Below are 20,431 nucleotides of genomic sequence, written 5' to 3' on the forward strand. Positions count from 1 at the left end.
ATAAAATCCTTCACCTTTCTCTACATTTCTGGTGCTGTCATCTTCCCAGGTACAACCAATTGCTGACAGATCTTGCCTTCACCCTACTATCCATTCCCCCACAGCCAACAGCCACATGATTTTTTTTAAATACTAAACCAAACATTTCCCTCATCTGCAGGAGAATCCAAAGTCTATAACATGACCTAGAAGAGAGGCCCCACATGATCCAGCCTAGACCTTCCTTTCCGACATCATCTCAGATCACTCATCTTGTTTACCACACTCCAAGACCAATGGTCTTTATTTTTCCAGAACCCAAATACTGGAATCCTAAATGCTTGGAATCCTTAAACTCTTGTTTCCTTCTTCCATGCTTCAAATCTCAGTTCAAAGGTCAGACGAAGCTTCCCCATACCTCTACTAAAGTGACCTGTGCCCATTACTGTCATATCATACGGTTCATTTTTTCCTGTGTGAAATTATCTCATGGCCAGGTGCAGTGGCTCATGCCTGTAACCCCAAAATTTTGGGAGGCCAAGACAGGAAGATTGTTTGAGCTCAGGAGTTCCAGATCAGCCTGGAGTGAAAACTCCAGGCAGAGTGAGAACCTGCCTCCAACAAAAAACCAAGTCAAAAATAATAATAATAATAAAATAAAATTCTCTCAGGTATTTATTTGATCTTTTGTCTCCTCACTGTGACCCCCACTGGAGTGTAAGTCTTGTGCAGCAGGGATTTTGTCTTGTTCACGCCATATCCCCAGCTCCTAGAACAATGCCTCACATATCATTGTCTTGGGCCACATATAAAATATACTAGCTAACACCAACAATTGCTGATGAGCCAAAAAAATAAAATGGCAACAAAAATCACATAATGTTTTAAGAAAGTTTACAAATTTGTTTTGGGCCACACTCAAAACTATCCTGGGCCACATGTGGCCCACAGGCTGTGGCTTGAACAAACTTGTTTTAGCAGGTAAGAACCCTCCATGTTTAAAGGAAATCCAAATAAAAGACTGTATTATGCAATCCACCTTAATGAGCTGTACCAGTGCCTTCAATTTCAGAAAATTATTTCTGTCATGTAGCCAAAGTCCCTTAAGCTGCAATTTAAATTTTCAGTAAAGATAGTCACTTTTCCACCTTTTAAAGGCTGATTCTCTTTTCTTTAAGCGTCTTGTCTTTTGTTTCACTTTTTAATATCTTTTATTCACAGCTTTTCTCTCAACTTCCACATATATCTAGAAAGATTATAACCAAAGTAGACTCGTGCATCAAAGCATTCAGTCAATTTAAGAACAGCATCGAACTTCTGGCCACTATGCGTGCCAGATATTTTTTTATGATCCTGAGAAAGAAGTCAAAATTTAATCATTGTACATCTCACATCTGCGTTGTTTGCTCACACTTTCTTGCTAAGTATTCTGGCCTCCACTTAAACCGCATTTTTTTCACCTGGCCTGTTTTTCAAAACAATATAATTTCTCAAAGCTGCTATCAGCTTTTGTTTTAATTGTTTTCCAGATTTATTTTGTGTGAGAACTCTGGGCTTATATAACAAAGTACTTAAGAGCAGGAAGCACCAGTAAACCTGTACCCTACAGGTAGGTAAATGACCACATTTAAAGTCAAGTTTCCTGTTCCTAGTGCTATGGTTTGGATGTGCTTTGTTCCAGTGAAAACTCATGTTGACATTTGATCCCAAATGTGGCAATATTAGGAGGTGGGACCTAGTGGGAGGTGTTTGGGTCATGGGAGTGGATCTCTTATGAACAGATTAATGCCCTCCCTGGGAGTGGGGGGTGGAGTTCTCATTCTGTGGGTTGATAGAAGGGCCAAGCTCCCTCGGTTTCACTCTCTTGATTCCTCTCTCACCATGTGATCTTTTCTGCACATGGCTGCTCCCTTTACACTGTCCACCATGAGTTGAAGCAGCCTTGAGGCCCTCACCAGCTGCAGCTGCCAAATCTTGAACTTTCCAGCTACCAGAATTATGAGCCAAATAAACCTCTTTTTTTAAATAAATTACCCAGTCGCAGGTATTCTCTTTTAGTAACACAAAATGCACTAAGACACCTAGCCTCAGGATTTCCATTGTTACTGAGTGTACATAGGATTGAAGGATCACAATATGACCTCCTATTCTTTCAGCAAGCCATTGTCACCTCTCATCGTTAACTGCTCCTTTCTGCTCTCAGTGTGGATTAAAGAAACTGGCACCCTTTCTCTCTGCCAAATATCCTGATTGCACCACCTCCCATTTCCTGTCTTCTTGATCCAAAAATTGACAAGAAGTAAAGAAACCAAAAATACCTTGTATATGTGCCAAAATGTTGCAAAAATTGAGAAACCCAGAATCTTCAGAATGGTATCTTGAATATTTGTTTTAAAAAATTAATAATATATAGGCTACAGAGGACAAGTTATCCAAAATTTTTTTTAAAATTCAAATTAGTAAGTTAAAAAACAGAAAAGACTAGAACTTTCAGAAAGTCAAAGTTCATTTTTTTCTAGCAATCTTAAAACGTTAAGCTTTGAGGCTTCATGAAATATTTATACACACCAAAAAGTCATCAATGTGAGGTTAACATATAAAAATTTTTAAATAACTATATTTTGAGACTATACATCCCCTTTCCTTTAATCAATGCATATTATAAAGAAACATTAAAAGTTGTACCCACCTTAGCTGGAGGAACTTTTCCAGCAGCTGTGATCTGACCAGTAAAAAAACGTCCAAAATGATTTGCTGCTAGGACAACAGCCTTATAACTTTAAAAATAAATAAATAAATAAATAAATAAACAATTCCATAAAAGGAGAGATCTCAGATTCATATATCATCATAAGTTATCAATGAAGTTTTATCAAAGAATAATCACTAATATTTATATAGTATGTACTATATGTCAAAAACAGTTCTAAGTGTTGTATATATACTTGCTTCTTTAATTTTCACAAGAAGCCTATGGATAGGTACAATTAGTATCTTCATCCCATAGGTGAGAAAACTGAGATATAGATTGAGAGACTTGCCCAAGGTCACTCGGCTAGGAAATTGTAGAGCCAGAAGTCTAACATAGGTAGCCTGCCTACAGAAGCACTCTCTTATCCATTATGCACCCACCCTCTTCATAACAAGTACTGTAGAACATAATAGAAAATATAATGAACGAAAGATAGGAAAATACTAACAATGGTTTTCTTTGGGTGCTAGGACTATACATCCTTCACACTTACTTTACTATATTGTCCAAATCTTCTTTGATGACTAGGTAGTGCTTAGGTAATGGGGGGAAAATCTTTAAAATAAAAAAATTAGGTCATCCATAGGCTTGTACATAATAAGATTCCAACCTCAGAGAACAGAAGAAACACTTCCCTTGATCTCTAATGTTTCAAAGTATGGGATTTTCAGACATACTGACTGATTACCTTTGCGATCTTGGGCAAATTTTTAAAATTTTCTAAACCTTGGTTTCCTCATCTATAAAGTGAGGACAAAAAGCATCTATCTTTTAGGGTCGTGAGGACTAAATGAGATAATGCAGGTGAAACACTTCGCATAAAGCCTATCACATAGAAAATGCTCAGTGAATATTAAGTGTTTTAGCCAAAGAAACAAACTATTTAATAAATCAAATAATTTTCATACTATTTTATATGTAAAAGGCACTTTTGCATTCTTACTTGGTAATATATACACTGGCTCAATATTATAAAGCAACTATTAAAACTCCCCTGCTAGGTGACAAGAAAATCTTCTCCCTGATCATATTTTTACATAATAATACTTGATACAATAAGTGATGCAAAAACATATAAAGTCACTATTATTAACTTAATCACACTGGAGCAAAAAATAATACTTTAGAGATTATATTATCTGTTGCTCTTCTGAATTCAAGTGACAGCATTTTTTAATGGGCAAATATGACAAAGATTCAAAGGCCACTGTAAGACATTAATTGTAGAATTAATGCTCTAAAAGATTCAGTTGCTATTCTGAAAAATAAATCACAAAAGGAGGTTGATTACACAGGAAATGTACAAGAAAACATTTATAGTGAAAAAAGTTAATAAATTGGACATTTTCTTCATGACAGCAAAAAAGTTCAGAATGAACAGTAATGAAATGGAAGCAGCACATCTTCACTGTAATATGGCTGTGTGCATGAATGAGACAGATAATGATTTATCATACATTGTATGGATATGCATACTAGATGATTCCTTTTACACTATGCTCTCTGCACATATCAGTTCAGGACATAAAACAGTGATTCTTCAAATTGTGATCCCTGGGTCCCTGAAGGTTTAAACTTCAGACAAATCTGGGGCCATAGTGGATGAGATGGAGAGTAGGAATGTTTCTACACAATCCTGCCATACTCAGTGTACCCAAAACTACTCAGCTCTTACTGGATTTATTTATATTGTCTCATAATATTTCATTTGCTCAAAAGATTCAACAGCTAAAACCACTTGATCTAGAGTGACTGGTTTTGATATTCTTTCACATATGTGCATTTCAGAATCAACAGCACCCTTAAAACTTAACATTATACATTTTCTAGGTAAAATTTTAAGTCACATTAGGCTAAATAAATTTAAAACCGTGCAGCTAAAAACACAAAGTAGAATCTATGACATATTTCCTATGCTAAAATATAAAACCTAAGAAAACTTTTGCTTATGTGTCAGGCTATAAAAGGCTTTATTCATGTTAGTCATGTTAGTGTCTTTTATGCACTTTTTTTTAAAAAGATTTTCTTTGTGCCTCATTAATATTAGCAAATTGTCAACTACTAATAGTTTTCATGCTTAAAATCTTATTTAATTAGTTTCTTAGAGAAGTTGCTTCGTAAGCATTATCCCATTTCCAGATTGTTCCCACCCTTTAAGGCAAAGTCAGCAGTACACTGTGTTCATGCAGCTATTCCTGTCCCTCACCCATGGCAGGCATGATTACTCAATCATAGCCACATTCCTCCAAGCAGAATGGGCCTTAGAATCCTTCTCAACATAGTACTCCAGGCAATCAACAGAGAATGTATTGGTGCTATTGGGCAAATGAAGCGTATTACCATCTTGACCTTAAAGGTAGAAGACATAGCCCTCAGTTATCAATATGGGTTTTGACATCAGATGAAACTTCCTCTAGTCCAGACCTTTTTCCTATTCTTTAAATATTTTATAAATTTACCTAAGCAAAACCTAATTAAGATGGCAAATCCACTAATATATGCATATTAATTTAACCACATGAAATTGTCACTATTCAACCATTTTTGACCCATAAAAACAGTCAGTTCAACCTAATATATACAGGTACACACACACATATGAAATATAGTGTGTTCCTCATACAAATAATCTGACAGCTATTTGCTTTGGTGGATGGAAACATTACTACTCTTCTACTCACTAAGATTAAAAAGGAATATATAATAGAGTTCATTTCCTATCTAATTACTGTAAAACAGTAAAAAGAGTCAAAAATAATTTAAATGCACTCTCAAAAGGCTGCAATCTACAACAATAATTACAAGTAAAATCACTGTAAAAGAGAAGAGCTACAGTATGAAGGTTTCTGTAGCACCATTGTGCTTTTGCTCATTTGAAATGGAAAAGAACCTACCCTGCAATGTTGGCCATGGAGCTTAGTGCATCATATCCCTGAGCAATTGTAACTCTTGGAACCTGGTCCATTGCCAAAACTGTAGTTTTTCTTTGGGAAAGTTTATTTAGCAACTCTGGATTTTGGGCTGGGTAAATAAAACTAATCAGTGTTCCCGATGTCTTTAAAAGGTCCGCTTCATGAACACCTAATGTTGGATTAACCATAGGGGCTCGCACCTGGGAAAAAAATCAAGTCACAGATTAAAAATATAAATACCTTAATCATATTTTTAACTAAACAGGAAAACTTAGATAATATGCTATGACTTAAATAATACTCCAGAAATAAATCTGCCATCAATAAATTTCTGACTAAAAAAGCACACACAGACATATACCATCTATCCCCTGCCTAATGACCTGTGGACTGGTCTGAGTAAAGGGTACACACACCTGGGAAATACAAAATACTGAGACTGGTTTGACAATTAACTGCAGAGAGGTGAAAAAATATATGGAAGCTCTCCAGCAAATCTGCAGTCCCCAAAACTTATTATCCTGGTAATATTAACAGATATTAGAATAAACAGACAGGAAGTTTTGCTGTGTGTTCAATCCTTCAAGCAAGATTAAATCCTTGCTAATTTTGGTAAGCATAAATATTTGGAGTGATGAGACATTAAGAACATTGTAAACTAAGTATAGATTTATGTCACTTTAAAATTCCAGGTGACTATTTATAGATGAACACAACTCACACCAGTAACCTTGCTGAATTGGGTTTAAGTCAAAAGCTACAATATATTTTGTTACGTTAAGAAGTATCAACTAAGTCAATGAATACACACTCCATATGCTTGAAAGTTTCCAATATCCACTTTTTAAAGCCAAATTTTTAAAACTGCATTTTAAATATATTTTAAAATATGTTTTATATCCAAGTTTAAAATCAACCTTCAAATAAAATATCCCATTTCATTAGTTCCCAGTTAGCAATAGTGCTTTTAGGCAAGTAAACACAGAAAACACAGCCTCTGGGACTTATGTTTTAAATACAAACACAAACATTGGGTCAATAAGTTTATCTCACAGCATTTCACCTCAATTTACCTATGAGACACCTTTGTCTGCTATTCCCATTTCAGTTGTTGATCTGGTGATGCATATGTTTCTAGGTTCTGGACTTTAATTAAGGCTCTCTGACAAGGTCTACTTTTCCTCCAAGAAAATCTATAACATAGATTTAGTAAAAGTTAGAAAACAACTCTGAATTGATTCTACTGGCCCCTATCAAATGCTCAGCTGAGACCGTTGTCATCTGAGTAAGTCAAGCCAATAGAATGTTTTCCTGAATGCGCTCCTCAGGATATTAACAGACTTGGCTCAAACGAGAGGCCCCCAAGATCAAGAAGTTTATTAATGCTAGTACTGTACAAGGTCATATAGTATTCTATGTTACAGTATTTCTGAGCACACCATTAACTGCTTATATACACTGTGAATCCCTAAAAGGAACACATAGCATTTCCAAAGTGTAAACACACCCTTATAGGGCTTTTTTAAGACATCTCAAAAGATGATCTCTAGAATATATATGAGAATGAATTATACTTCTCTTTTCTCTAAGTAATTTTACTATATATTTAGTTATATTACCAAGTATTTGTAAACTTAAACCTTTAAAAAGCTTTAGCTGAGTTGCAGTTAACCCCCATACCACAAATTTTACTATTAACTTTCAATAGCAAAAATTGGTTTTGTAACATTAGCAAAAACCACCTGTCAAGTGTTAGGATTTTAAGGAAATAAAAAAACTATGTGATTGATACCTCATGGAAATTAATGTAGAAAAAAAGCTTGTATTTCCTGAAAAAAGTGAGTTACTTCCCTGTTTGCCTTGGTTGCAGGAGGCTTAGCATTTAATTTAATGCTCAACTCTAGTTATCATCTGTGCTAGACCCTTGATACAGTCTCTTCCCCTTACTCTAAAGGATTTTTTATTTCATATTTTAATTCTCAAGTCCTTTAGTATATAAATTTCTGTTATATATTACCTTAAGAACTTATTTTAAAGTAGGTAAAGCTACTTGCCACTCAGCCCAAAGCTGCTTTCTCCAAAATAGTCATGCCCTCTCTAGAAATAGCACTTATGTCAGTGTAAATCGTTGTGCCTTCAGGTGTCAGAAGATCACTGAACATTCAGTCCCAGACTAAGTTCCACACTTTCTTTCCATTCTAGCAGTAAATGTCCACGTGTGGGTATTCTGGATATATATGGACCATGTAGAACAAATTTTTCCTAGCCAATTAAAAGAAAATGTTCATATAGCAAATATAAAAATGAAGATCACTTTTTCTTTCCTCATGGTTAAACATAGATTATATTGTCTGATAAAAGTTTTACTGGAGTATGAAGAATATGACAACATGCAATCATTTCTTTGAGAAAAATACACTATTTGAAAATAGGAAAAGGTATAACTCCGGAGAAAGTAATTTAATTTTTCTATGAAAAGATTTTTAAAAGTTAGCATGCTATAAATGGGAGAGGAAAAAGGAATAATTACTTTGACCACCAAATCAGAAGCCAGCGCTTCCTTTGCCCCTTGGATTTGGGCACCTGCCGCTCTATAGTGATCATCTGAGAACTTGGAAGCTTCGCCCGCACCAGATTCCACGACAACATTAAAACCCTGCTTGACCAAGTTCTGAACGCCAGCAGGAGACAATGCCACTCGCTTCTCATTTTGGAATATCTCTTTGGGGACTCCAACAGTCAGTTGCTTATATGGAATTCCTACAAACAAGCAAAGGGAAAAAAAAAATACATTTGGTAAAAAACAAACAAAAAATGTTTAAAAACAGTTTTCAGAAAACTGAAAGGGGCAATCTTTTCTTCAAAATACACCACACATGCAACCTGCTGTTCAGAATGATGTTCCTGATTCATACTTACAATTCTTTGACTTTTTTGATAGAGGATAAGAAACTTTTATGCCTAGTCTTCTGAAACTTCTGAATATTTTATTTAATCAATCGGCTTTCTTCAAGGAATATAACAAACTTAGCTGATTTGTAGGCAAAAAAAATAGTGGGTTTAGAGATCCCTCCACATGCTGATTCCACTCTTCAAACTAAGCCCCTCCGGTTATGGTCTCCTTGTCCTTACTTTTAACAAAAATGGAAGTAACTAGCTATTTTGAAGAACAACTGTATCCTAGACATTTTGATGGCCTGCCACACTCAAAAGTTCCCTTCCAGGCAATTTGGCCATAGACAATGCCTCGTAAATTTCTAAGTGTTGTATTTTAAGATTTTACACACTCAGCCACTTAGACGAGGGATCAGCAACTGTGTCAAGGACAATCATCTACAGGGCAGATGAGGAAAACTAGCAGCTGCACCTTATGAGACGACTTAGACAGAAACTCTGTCCAAGGACACTATATATTGGCCAGTGATTACTCAACCCACTGGGTTCTCTCTCAAGGAGTTTGAATGGGAGACCCAGAGAAAGGGACAAGGACAGTAGATCAGTGCAAATGTTATTTTTTAAGCACAGCTACGAGGTAATCAAAGGGAGGTCAGCAGTAACAGTGGCAGAAACATCAGTAGTAGATATTTAAAGAGAGAAGATGGGTCACAGCCACGAATTCCACAAATAACGTTCCGCTTATCCAGGAGTAGATGGGGGGCTTCTGGGCCCTCACACTTGCCAAGAATCCACATAGCAAACCCTCATCACAAAATATAATTTGATGTGATTCCGTTTCTTGCAACTCAAAAAAGCCTATATAGTACAATCTTATATTTAGATATGGTTAAGACCATCTTTAGCTATAGGATATCAGTTTCTCCTGATGTTTTACTTAATATGCAGCATAAACATTTTTTAATGAAGAGTATCTGTTTCTATCTAAGGTTTATTAAAGCTTAGGAAACCCATTCTTGCAACCTAAGATCTGAATATGTATAATTTCAAAATGAATGAAATTATCCCTACAGAGTAACTTATTAAGTAAGACCTTAGAGAAATTAAGTCAACCTAGACCTGAATTTGAACACTGTCTTAGATTCCACACTACCTATACAGTAATAATTTACAGTACACAAAAGGCAAATAATGCTGAATCTTACTCCTTACTTGAAGGAGAGGAAGGAAAATAATAGAAAGCTGGCAAATATTTGGATTGACATACAACGCTCAATCACATACAGTTATCTCAAGTTCACTTATCTGACAACTTCAAATTGTCAGGCTCTACATGGCAAAAGTAAGGAAGCTACCAAAGATGGCTGAAGTCATGTCAAAAGGATTTAGAAGCCAATGTGAAAGGGCTTCCACTGACCAAATAAGAGATAATTTGAGCACATACAAGGGACAGAGAAACTGGCTAAACAATACCAAGATAATTCAATCAGCCAAACCTAGAATGTTGTAAATTCTACACAGCAACAATGAAATTCTTCAGTATATTAAAAGGAAAAAAGAAGACAGGAACTTATAGACAAAAGAGACATAGCAAATGTGTGTGGACCCTGTTTGGATCACTCTTTGAACAAGCCAACTGTAAAGAAAAAGAGGAAGGAAGGAAGGAAGGAAGGAAGGAAGGAAGGAAGGAAGGAAGGAAGGAAGGAAGGAAGGAAGGAAGGAAGGAAGGAAGGAAGGAAGGAAGGAAAAGGCAATTGAAAAAATATGAATACTGACTATAGATGGAATTACTTACTATACTTTTCAGTATGGTAATGAACTTATGGTTATATTAAGGAAAAAATAGACTCCTTATCTTTCAGAGATAAAAATAATTGGGAAATAGTGAAGAACCAGAAATTAAACAAAAGTGTCTTATACATAATCAATACAGAGATCTTGATGTCCATGGATTTACTCACAAGGACAGTATTCATGTCTTCAACACAGTTATTTACCTTTATTTTATACACAATTTTATCACACAGGATAATCTGGCTTTCCAGAGCAGTTTAAAAGAAAGCATCTGAAGATAAAGTTGGAGGCTTACAGGGACAGATACCCTGCCAATTGTGACTTGTCATCCGAGAACAAGAAAAGAAGCTATAAAATCTATTCAAGGCAGACATAAAATCTCAAAACACCTAGCAGTTTAGGGGTCCTTAATGAATAAACAAATGGTCCTACAAACTTAAAAAACAAAAGAGGGCATTATTCTATGTGACAAAGGTTGCCCCCCAAATATCCATCCTGTTCCTCCACCTTAATAAGAAAATGCCATTTTTAGCTGGGTACACTGCCATCTAGAATAAAAGACAAAATGTCCAAGTCTCCCTTACAGCTATAAACAGCTGCACGTCTGAGTTCTGGACAGTGAAGTGAAGTGACAGAAGTACTGGGATGGTCTTCGGGCAAGACTGATGAAAAAGAGTTGACTTGGTTTAGAAGGGCCCCTTTTAGCCTCTCCTCCTTCTGGCCTGTACCCCAGAACAGAAGCAAGTAGACATCCTATCAGGGAAGGCCTTGTAGGCCACTGGAAGACTTCAGATCTTCCTCTGTAAGAGTTAGGAAGCAAGTGGCAAATTTTGAGTTAAGGAGTGACCTGATTGTACATTTTAAAAAGATTATTCTCACTGTCCTGTGCAGAACAGACTGTAGGGGGCAGAGGTAAAAAGCACAGAGACCGTGTAGAAGACTGGTGCATCAGTACAGGTGACAGATGATGATGGCTTGGACCAAGATTATAAAAGTAGCAATGGCAAGAAGAGGACAGATTGTAAATATGAGATAGAGCTGACCCATACCTACTAGGAGAATGTAGAATGACTCCAGGGTTTCTGACCTGAGCAACTGCAATCAAATTGCTACTTACTAAATTGGAAAGCATTAATGCAGACCAATTAACATACTTAATTCCTAATTCCTGAGCAAAGTTGACCCGTATATGGTACAATTCTCAAATACTAACAAGGAATTAGAAAGGGCTTCTAGGAGAAATGGTTACTATGAGCAATAGGCTCCAGGGACAAGTCAACTGGTTTATCCTTTTCGTTTGTTTTTCTATTACCTTTTCTTCTCTGTTAGCGCTGGAAATCAGGAACGTCTATAGTATATGGAAAACACAAGATAGCACTTACTTATTTTTTGTTTAAATGATCACTCACAAGCACCAGGCCATAAAACTACATGGCTTTGGCTGGATGTGGTGGCTCACGCCTGTAATCGCAGCACTTTGGGAGGCCGAGACGGGCGGATCACGAGGTCAGGAGATCGAGACCATCTTGGCTAACATGGTGAAACCCCATCTCTACTAAAAATACAAAAAATTAGCCGGGTGTGGTGGCGGGCACCTGTAGTCCCAGCAACTCGGGAGAGTGAGGCAGGAGAATGATGTGAACCTGGGAAGTGGAGTTTGCAGTGAGCCAAGATCGCGCCACTGCACTCTAGCCTGGGAGACAGAGTGAAACTCCGTCTCGGAAAAAAAAACAAAAAACAAAAAAACACTACATGGCTTTTCCTTTTATCGATCATCAGATCTATTAGTTCCTATGACTTGAAGGTTTCATTTACAATCACTGAAGTGAGACTTTACCTGGTTTTACAGGCGCTTTACACCACAGTTCTTGGTGAGTATGAAATGTTCGTAAAAAATCCTTCTTCACATGTAGACCCTTACAGGACCCCAAATTGCTAAGTAAAGGACACGAGCAGCCAGTCACCAGTGTTTTCAGTAGGCTTGCCATGCTGATATGAGTTTCCAATTTTCTGACTCCCCAGTTTCCTTCAAGGCAAATCACTAAGAAAAAAGAAAATAGGATGTTTATATGCCAAGAAAAAAACTATCTGTCTTTTAAACATGAAAAACATTTTAAAAATACTAATCTAAAGAATTTGAAATATAACAGTTGTATGTAGACATCTACAAAGAATTTTATTTGCCAAGTTTGTTACTTACAGAAGATGCTCAAAATTCGTTTTCCAGTTCAGGCATTTAAAACTTGGAATCCATTTTCGCACTAAAATTGGAGTTCTAAACTCACTATTCAATTCCAAACCTAGGTCATATAATCTATTTGATCCTTAATGTAGCTGGAAAGCTTAAATACACACACATATTGCTACAGAATCAAGTCATATTTTACATGAAAGTTATCTCCTAAGTCAGCATGTCCAGCAAAAAGTGCATGTAATTCAGTTACCTTTGAATTTCCCTTAAATTACCTAAAATACTGTACAGTACAATGGTGACTTGCATTTAGCCACCAGGTCATACTGAATACTCTGACATCCTATTCAGTGCAGCAGGATGCTTATCCACTGAGACCTCTGAACTGAGGCTGAGTGAGTGAGTGAACACAAGATTCATGTTTGCCAAGTGTACCTCTCAAGAAAATTAAACACGCATGACATATGACTCTAAGAAAAGAAGAAAGAAAGAAAAATTCCATAGTATCTTTATCAAATAGGCTTGTGCTTGCAGATGTGGCCGTTTAACTATGAACACTTTTGTCAGTGGTTCTCACAAATGGCCACTTTTTGCCAGTTCTAACCAGGCTGGGTGAAGCGTCACTGGATTTTGTTGTTACTAAGGCTTCAGGAACTACCTCCACCTCCACCACATTCCTCAGTAGATCCCCAGGGATGCATGAAAGGCACTCCCGCTGTCCCCATAATTCCCAACGGTCTTCCATACCTTTCTCTTCTTTCTTTCAAGAATGGAAAGAAGCCAGGCACCGTGGCTTATGCCTGTAATCCCAGCACTTTGAGAGGCCAAGGTGGGCAGGAGTTCGAGACCAGCCTGACCAACATGGTGAAATCCCATTTCTTCTAAAAATACAAAAATTAGCCAGCCCTAGTGGCTGGCACCTGTAATCCTGGCTACTCGGGAGGCTGAGGCAGGAGAATCGGTTGAACCCAGGTGGTAGAGGTTGCAGTGAGCCGAGATTGCGCCACTGCACTCCAGCCTGGGTGACAGAGCGAGACTCTGTCTCAAAGAAAAAACAAAAAGGAATGGAAAGAAGCCAAGGACTTAGAACTTTATTAGCCAAACTCAGCTAACACTGCTAACTCTGCCTGTAAGTTCTGCTGCATCATGTGGACCCTCACGGGACTGAGCACCTAATCCTAGTAGGCTCCGTAAACCTTCTTCCAGACTCCAGAGGGAGAAAGACTTAGCTCATTTTTAATTTCAGAACTGCTGCCACTGGCCAGGCATGGTGGCTCATGCCTGTAATCTTAGCACTTTGAGAGGTGTTGGCAGGTAGATTGCCTGAGCTCAGCAGTTCAAGACCAGCCTGGTCAACATGGCAAAACCTCATCTCTACTAAAAATACAAAGAATTAGCCGGGCATTGTAACACGCATCCATCCATGTGAAGAGACCACCAAACAGGCTTTGGGTGAGCAAAAAGGTTGTTTATTTTCACTTAGGTGCAAGTGGGCTGAGTCCGAAAAGAGAGTCAACAAAGGGAGACAGGGGTGAGGCAGTTTTATAGAATTTGGGTAGGTGGTGGAAAGTTGCAGTTAAAGGAGGTTTTCTCTTGTAGGCAGTGATGGGGGTCACAAGGTGCTCAGTGGAGAGCTCCTGAGACTCATTGCCCAGGAGAAGGAATGTCACAAGGTCAATTGATCAGTTAGGGTGGGGCACGAACAAATCACAATGGTGGAATGTCATCAGTTAAGGCAGGAACTGGCCATTTTCACTTCTTTTGTGGTTCTTCAGTTGCTTCAGGCCATCTGGATAAATACGTGCAGGTCACAGGGGTTATGATGGCTTAGTTTGGGTTCAGAGGCCTGACAGAAGTGATGGTGTACACCTGTAGTCACAGCTACTCACGAGGCTGAGGCACGAGAATCACTTGAACTTGCGAGGCAAAGGTTGCAGTGAGCCAAGAACATGCCACTACACTCCAGCCTGCCAGCCTGGGCAACAGAGCAAGACTCTGTCTCAAAAGAAAAAAAAAAAACCTGCTGCCACAACTCCCTGAAGAAACATCTTTAAAATACCAGAAAGCATCATTGGTAATGGAAATTTTTAAACCAGAGAGCATTTATTCATAAGATGCCCCTTAATTCAACAAATATATACCAAGGACAGAGTTTTGCCATTAAGAAGCACTTGTAGAATCAAACTGAAATTTTCCTGGAGATAAGAAGTCAACAAATAATAATACTACAAAGTAGAGTAACACAAGCTCAGAGTCCTTTGAAGGATCAAAGAATGAGATTGTGTCCTCTTTGAGAGCTCAGAAAAGGAAGGAAAAGCCATTTGAGATGAAGAGAATCAAATGAAAAATAGCTAAGGAAGAAAGAATGCAAGATGTGTTTTGGCATGCAATTAAAAATATGTATGAATAATTCTTTGCATTTGGACAGACAGTTTTACATATTCAAAGTGTTTCCACACATCATGTCATTTCATTTCAGTCCTAAAGTATTCTCAAGTCCCAAAAATACCCTATTCATTCGTTCATGGGTCACATCTAGAGTTATCACGGCTGAGAATAAAGAGAAAATTAGTTCAAAATTCAGCTACATATTCAAAACCTCTACTGAATCTATACCAAGAACTAAGGGAGATGCAAAGATGTGTAAAAGATTATTCTTGTCTTGAGTGAGATTTTTTTCCCCTACCGTTACTGAGTGACCTACTCCTACCCCAACCTCCCTGCTTACCCAAGTTTCTCTTCTTGGATCATCCCAACTCCTCAACAACCACCATTTTTATAGGGGTGACCAAGAGTTCCCAGACCTCATCAGCAAAAGAGTGAACTGAGCTTTATAGAGTCCTGTATTGTCCGAATCTGCCACTCACTCACTGTTCAACCTGAACCTCCCCATGCCTCAGTTAGCTCAACTATAAAAAGAGCACAAGTTTCAAAGGCCATTTTAGGCTCTAGAAATTTTACAATTAGATGAGACTTTGTAATGTTATAAAACTGAAGTCCTATTTCATGGCCTGAAATCTGGAAAATTTGTTCCTACGACTTGGAAAATGGTAATTTGATGTTCAGCAGATCCCTGGCTGAAAAGCCTTCATAGGCCAATTTCTGTGAAAAATTCCACTTGATTCAACTATGAACATACAGGGCAGAGAGATCAGGAGGTCATTTCTTGGCAAGAGCAGTACATATCACTAAGTCTAAACCAAATACAAATGGCCCTGAAAGATAGAGAATATTTAAGCTATCTTATCATTGGCCTGTACAGGTTTATATGAAAGATAATACTCCATCTTAATCATCACATTTTCCTCCATCTTCACTATAAAGCTCTCATTTATCCATGTGCTCCTGTGGCTTTGAAGCAATAAGAAAAAAACTTTATAAGTCAAAATTAGGAGGGAAAAAAAACACAACTATTTTAGCATTGCTTTCATATGTATGTTTAATGTAACTTATATGGGCTATTTCCCCTATTAGATATTAAAATCCTTGAGGGCAAGCACCCAACCTACAGAGGGAGGATACTACAGATATTTAAGAGAGTCAGCTCCGGATCTGTGGATTGGAAACCCCCACTCTACAACTTATTGGCTGTGTGACCTTGGGAAGTCACTTAACTTCTCTGTACTTAATTTCCTTATCTTTAAAATGGGGAATAACAGCACCCAGCCAGGGTGGTGGCTTGCCTATAATGCCATCTCTTTGGGAGGCTAGTGGGGAGGACTGCTTGAGGCCAAGAGTTCAAGACTAGCCTGGACAACATAGTGAGACCCCCATTGCTGAAAAAAAAAAAATTAATTAGCAGGGCATGGTGGTACAAGCCTGAAGTCCCAGCTACCTGGGAATCTGAGGTGGGAGAATCGCTTGAGCCCAGGAGTTCCAGGCTCTAGTGAGCCATGATTGTGCCACAGTACTCCAGCTTGGACAAAAGAGCAAGACTTGAAAAAATAAAATAACAGCACCTACCTCTCAGGGTTGTTGCCAGGATTGAGAATATCCTTATGAGCTGTTATATTCACTTTGGTATTACTTCTCCCCCAGTGCTTTGCACAACACAGAGGAAGTCAGTATCTTTGACTAAATGAATGAATAGGGCTAGGTAACCTTAAGCGTAAGTACCTATTGAGCACATTTTCCAAGAATTTTCAGAAAATTTCCTTTGAAAAGGAAATGTTTGTGTAGCCTTGTGGAAAACTGATTCTATCAGCAAAGGTAAGCAGCCTGAGCGCACCTGCTGGAAAGAAGGTGATCCTAAACTGTCTGTTAATAAAAAGTCAAGGTTTGCAAATAAAAGGGGTACAATGGAGATGAGGGGCACACTTTAAATAAGAAGAGTAGGTAGGCACCTAAGCCCCACGCGCTGTTCCGAATAAGTCTGTCCTACAAGACTCCTGACAAACAGACCACCTAAGGACTGGCCAGCACCGCAAGGTGAATAAAGGACATCGGCAACCATAAACAAGTCACGCTTTTAAAAGCCAGACATACCAGCAAGGACACAATACCCTACTGAGCCAGCTTCACCCAAAGCCACCGGTGTCACGGCTACTGCCACCGGTGCCGCCCCTTGCTCAGCAACTAACTGCCACCCGCTGGCATCTGCACGAGACCGCTATTTATAACCTCCCTAGGAAGCCGATTGGCCAGGGCTGTAAATAGTCATTCCGGCTGTTGAGTTTGAACTAGCTCTGCCCAGGTCGCCCTCTCCGCTGTCTCTTCCTCCTCACCAGCCTAGGCCCCAGAAACTTGCAACCACCACCGCCTGACCGCCCCGACTCACACTCACAATTTGTGCTCGCAATCTCCTATGTCCCCAGCCGGACACCCTCTCCGAACTCCCTCAAGGGTCAAGGATACCTCAGGTGCATCCAGCTGCCACCTCTCTGGGTGAACCGCCCATCGAAAGTCCTCTATGACCTCCCTCTCCACCAGCCCCCATTTGCAGGCCGAAATGACGCCGTACGACTCTCGCTGTCCCCCAAAGCTACAAATATCTGCACCTGCACAGCTGCCGCCTCATTCCCTGCCCCTCTGCGGGGGCCCAGTTCCCAAATCCACCCGCCCACTCCCTGCGACATCTCCCTAGCAGGAGACGAGAAAGGGACCCCAAGAGGCACGGTTCTTCTTCCCCATTTAGGCCTGCGGCCTGCGGACACCCCAGTGCACCCTGTGCCCAGGACACCGCCGACCCCGCCCCCCCTTTGCTCTTTGACAGGTCTCACTCCAGGCGAGGGCTGTGGTCTTCAGGGAAGGCCCGAGCCCCTTTCCCAGTTGCGCCCTAGGCGCGCGCCCCAGCTGCCCGCACCCGCCAGTGCCGCCGCGCTCACCTGGGCCGGGAGGCGGACAGCCTTGGGCTGTGCCCTGAGGGCCGCGAGGGGACGTTGCGCTGGCAGACCCGGGCTTGGGCCCCGCGGCGCTGAGCCTCCAACCCGGAAGAACAGCCCCAACTCCGCGGCTGCCAGCGGCCACGTGACGGCAGCTCTGCTCCCACCTCTGCCCGCGCCCCTTCCCCGTCCCTGCTTTCTTCCCGCCAGGCCCCCTCCACCCGATCGCCGCGCGCTCTCGGGACCAAAAGGCGACCTCACCAAATGCCCCCTTTGAGTTCAAAGGCTAGGTACCCCCAGGGGCCCTTCCACTCCCGGGGACAGCCAAAACCTCTTTGTCTCTGCCGCGGCCCGCGGCCCCCCGCCCCGCCTCCGCGCTTTCCCTCCGCCAGTCCTTGTCAATCAAACCTGGAACCAAACGCGGCAGCTGAAGTTCTCAGGGACACATTTGCTTCTCCCCCTGAAGAACCAGTTACAAAGCATGAATTCCTCTCTGAGGTCCCATCAGAACAAAGAAACAGGTAATATAACTCCACTCTGGGTACCTGCCTTTCCTCCAGCTCTCTAGGAAAAATCAGAACTTCTGTAACAGGAGAGGACGCAAGGGAAAGGGGCAGGAGGAGAAGGGTTGGTGAAGGGCGGGAATGGGGGCGTTGATTTTCCATTCTGGCAGGAGAGGTGGAGTTAAATTCCTCAGAAACAATGTCCAGGCTTGAAAAGTAACACACATCTGCGTGCTTGTCTTCCAGCACCAGAGCCAGCCTAGAGGAAGCTGGCTAGTGTCACTGCTAGTACGAATATCCCCGAGGCTGGAAAGCACCCCGGGTGGATGTTGTGAGCTTTCCAGACCAGGCCTTGGCTGTTTTTGTAAAACTGTTAACCGTAATGACCTAGTCGTTCTTTTCACACAGTTCTGTTACTTATTCTGCAGGTGTATTCTGACTAAAAGTGGGAGGAATAAAAAAAACAGTGTAAAATGGTTCACTTGCCCAAAACTTAATCATCATGAGGTGTCAGTAACGTCATTTCTTTCTATTAATTGAAATTTTGATACAAGTAAAATAATTATGACTCTAAAAGGCATAAGCAGAACAGGTATTCCATATCTTTAAAAAGAAAGGAGCCGCAGGGAAACCCTTAGTTTGAGAACTTGTCTTGTGATTAACCTACACAGAAGGTCATTCAACTAATGGATTCCCACTGCAGTCCAAACTCACAGACAGGAAATGACACAGCACCATGTTTTAAAATAATAATGAGCCGAGTTAAGTGTGACCATAGGGAGGGTTACCAGATACTAAAGGTACAATGAAGTGAGATTAGTAATGGATAAGGATTTTCAACTAAGTTATTGATTTAAAACTTTTTGTGGGGGTCTGAAGTTGCTGCTTTGTCTTTTAGGGATTAATAATTCGTGGTTCCCAACTGGGCACAATTTACATCCAAGGGATATTTGGCAATGTCTAGAGACATTTCGGTTGTCACAACTGGAGAGGGGACATATCTAATGGGTTGGGGCCAGGGATATTACTGAACACCTCTCACTGCACAGCCCCTCACAACAAAGCATTATCCAGCCCCAAATGTCAATAGTGCTGAGGCTGGAAAATCCTGGCTTAAATTAATGCTCAGTACATTATTTAATTTAACTTGCTTATAAGTTTATACCACATGAAAACAAACTCAAAGATAACATACTATTTTTTCACTTTTGAAAACAGTGAATGGTAGGCATATGATACTTTTAATAACAAGCATGTGATTATTTTATTCTGCTTACTTGTACAACATAATTTGGGTGCTATTCCTTCGGGTGAAAACATTTGTCATTTGAAATGCTCTGTTTCAGTCCTTAAGCTTCTACGTGTAATTACAGCGTGTTATTCATAAAGGGAGTCCCCAGTGAAAATAGGACTAAGTTACAAAAGTTTGCTTTTAAGTTAGTTGCTTCTAAGTCTTAGACACTGCCTTGAATAAAATTTTTGTAGAGATTTGATATTCCCTATTAAGTTGTAAGGGCCTTTCCCACTCTGACATCTACTCTTTCCTCCCTGACTACCTTGACTTGCAAACTCTTATTTTAAAATATTACCTCTCACATATGTGTAAGTTTTCATTACAGATTGTTCTATTATTGAATAATTTTTAAAATATTTTAAAATTAGGATTAATATCAAAATTTAAACCCTTTGTAGTTTAGTTTTTGTAGTCACAAATGCTTAAAAATAGTTTTTAATAATTAGAGTTCTAATCTACCAGAAGCCAAAAGAATGAAATATTTACAATACTATAATATACCATATGGATCTGCTTTAAAGCCTAAAAACCAGAGAGGTGCCCAATAGCCAAAAATCAAAACACAGGCTGAACCTGAGAAGACATGTAATCAAAAACTGACCTCTAGTGATGGCTTGTTACCAAAACCCAGCATCTAAGTAAAATCAGGCTAAAGAAAAGGTAGCTTTAATGTCTTCTCGTTGTGGTTATTATGTTAAATGGTTATTGACAATTTATTGTCTCAGCTTCCCTTTTATAAATAATTATTAGTAAAGTGAACAACCCCAGAGAGATAGGACTCTTTAATTTC

General features: G+C 39.5%; 1 protein-coding gene across 6 annotated transcripts in view; it reads right to left on the reverse strand.

The window, feature by feature from the left end:
* Positions 1 to 18,512, reverse strand: part of NNT (nicotinamide nucleotide transhydrogenase) — a 112,180-nt gene extending 93,668 nt beyond the window's left edge. The window contains exons 1-5 of one of the 6 annotated variants that reach the window (XM_007961526.3): positions 18,394 to 18,512; positions 12,170 to 12,373; positions 8,174 to 8,403; positions 5,626 to 5,843; positions 2,669 to 2,756 (exon numbers count right to left, since the gene is read on the reverse strand). In XM_007961526.3, the coding sequence (XP_007959717.1) occupies positions 2,669 to 2,756; positions 5,626 to 5,843; positions 8,174 to 8,403; positions 12,170 to 12,320 (687 nt within the window). In that variant the 5' untranslated portion in view covers positions 12,321 to 12,373; positions 18,394 to 18,512. Of the gene's footprint in view, positions 1 to 2,668; positions 2,757 to 5,625; positions 5,844 to 6,716; positions 7,190 to 8,173; positions 8,404 to 12,169; positions 12,374 to 16,486; positions 17,611 to 17,847; positions 17,975 to 18,252; positions 18,360 to 18,389 lie in introns of those variants that run through there. The other 5 variants (XM_007961528.3, XM_007961529.3, XM_007961524.3 and 2 more) reach the window with 5 other exon arrangements.
* Positions 18,513 to 20,431: the final 1,919 nt, after the last annotated feature.

Source organism: Chlorocebus sabaeus, chromosome 4, assembly GCF_047675955.1.
Source record: "Chlorocebus sabaeus isolate Y175 chromosome 4, mChlSab1.0.hap1, whole genome shotgun sequence".
NCBI lineage: Eukaryota > Metazoa > Chordata > Mammalia > Primates > Cercopithecidae > Chlorocebus > Chlorocebus sabaeus.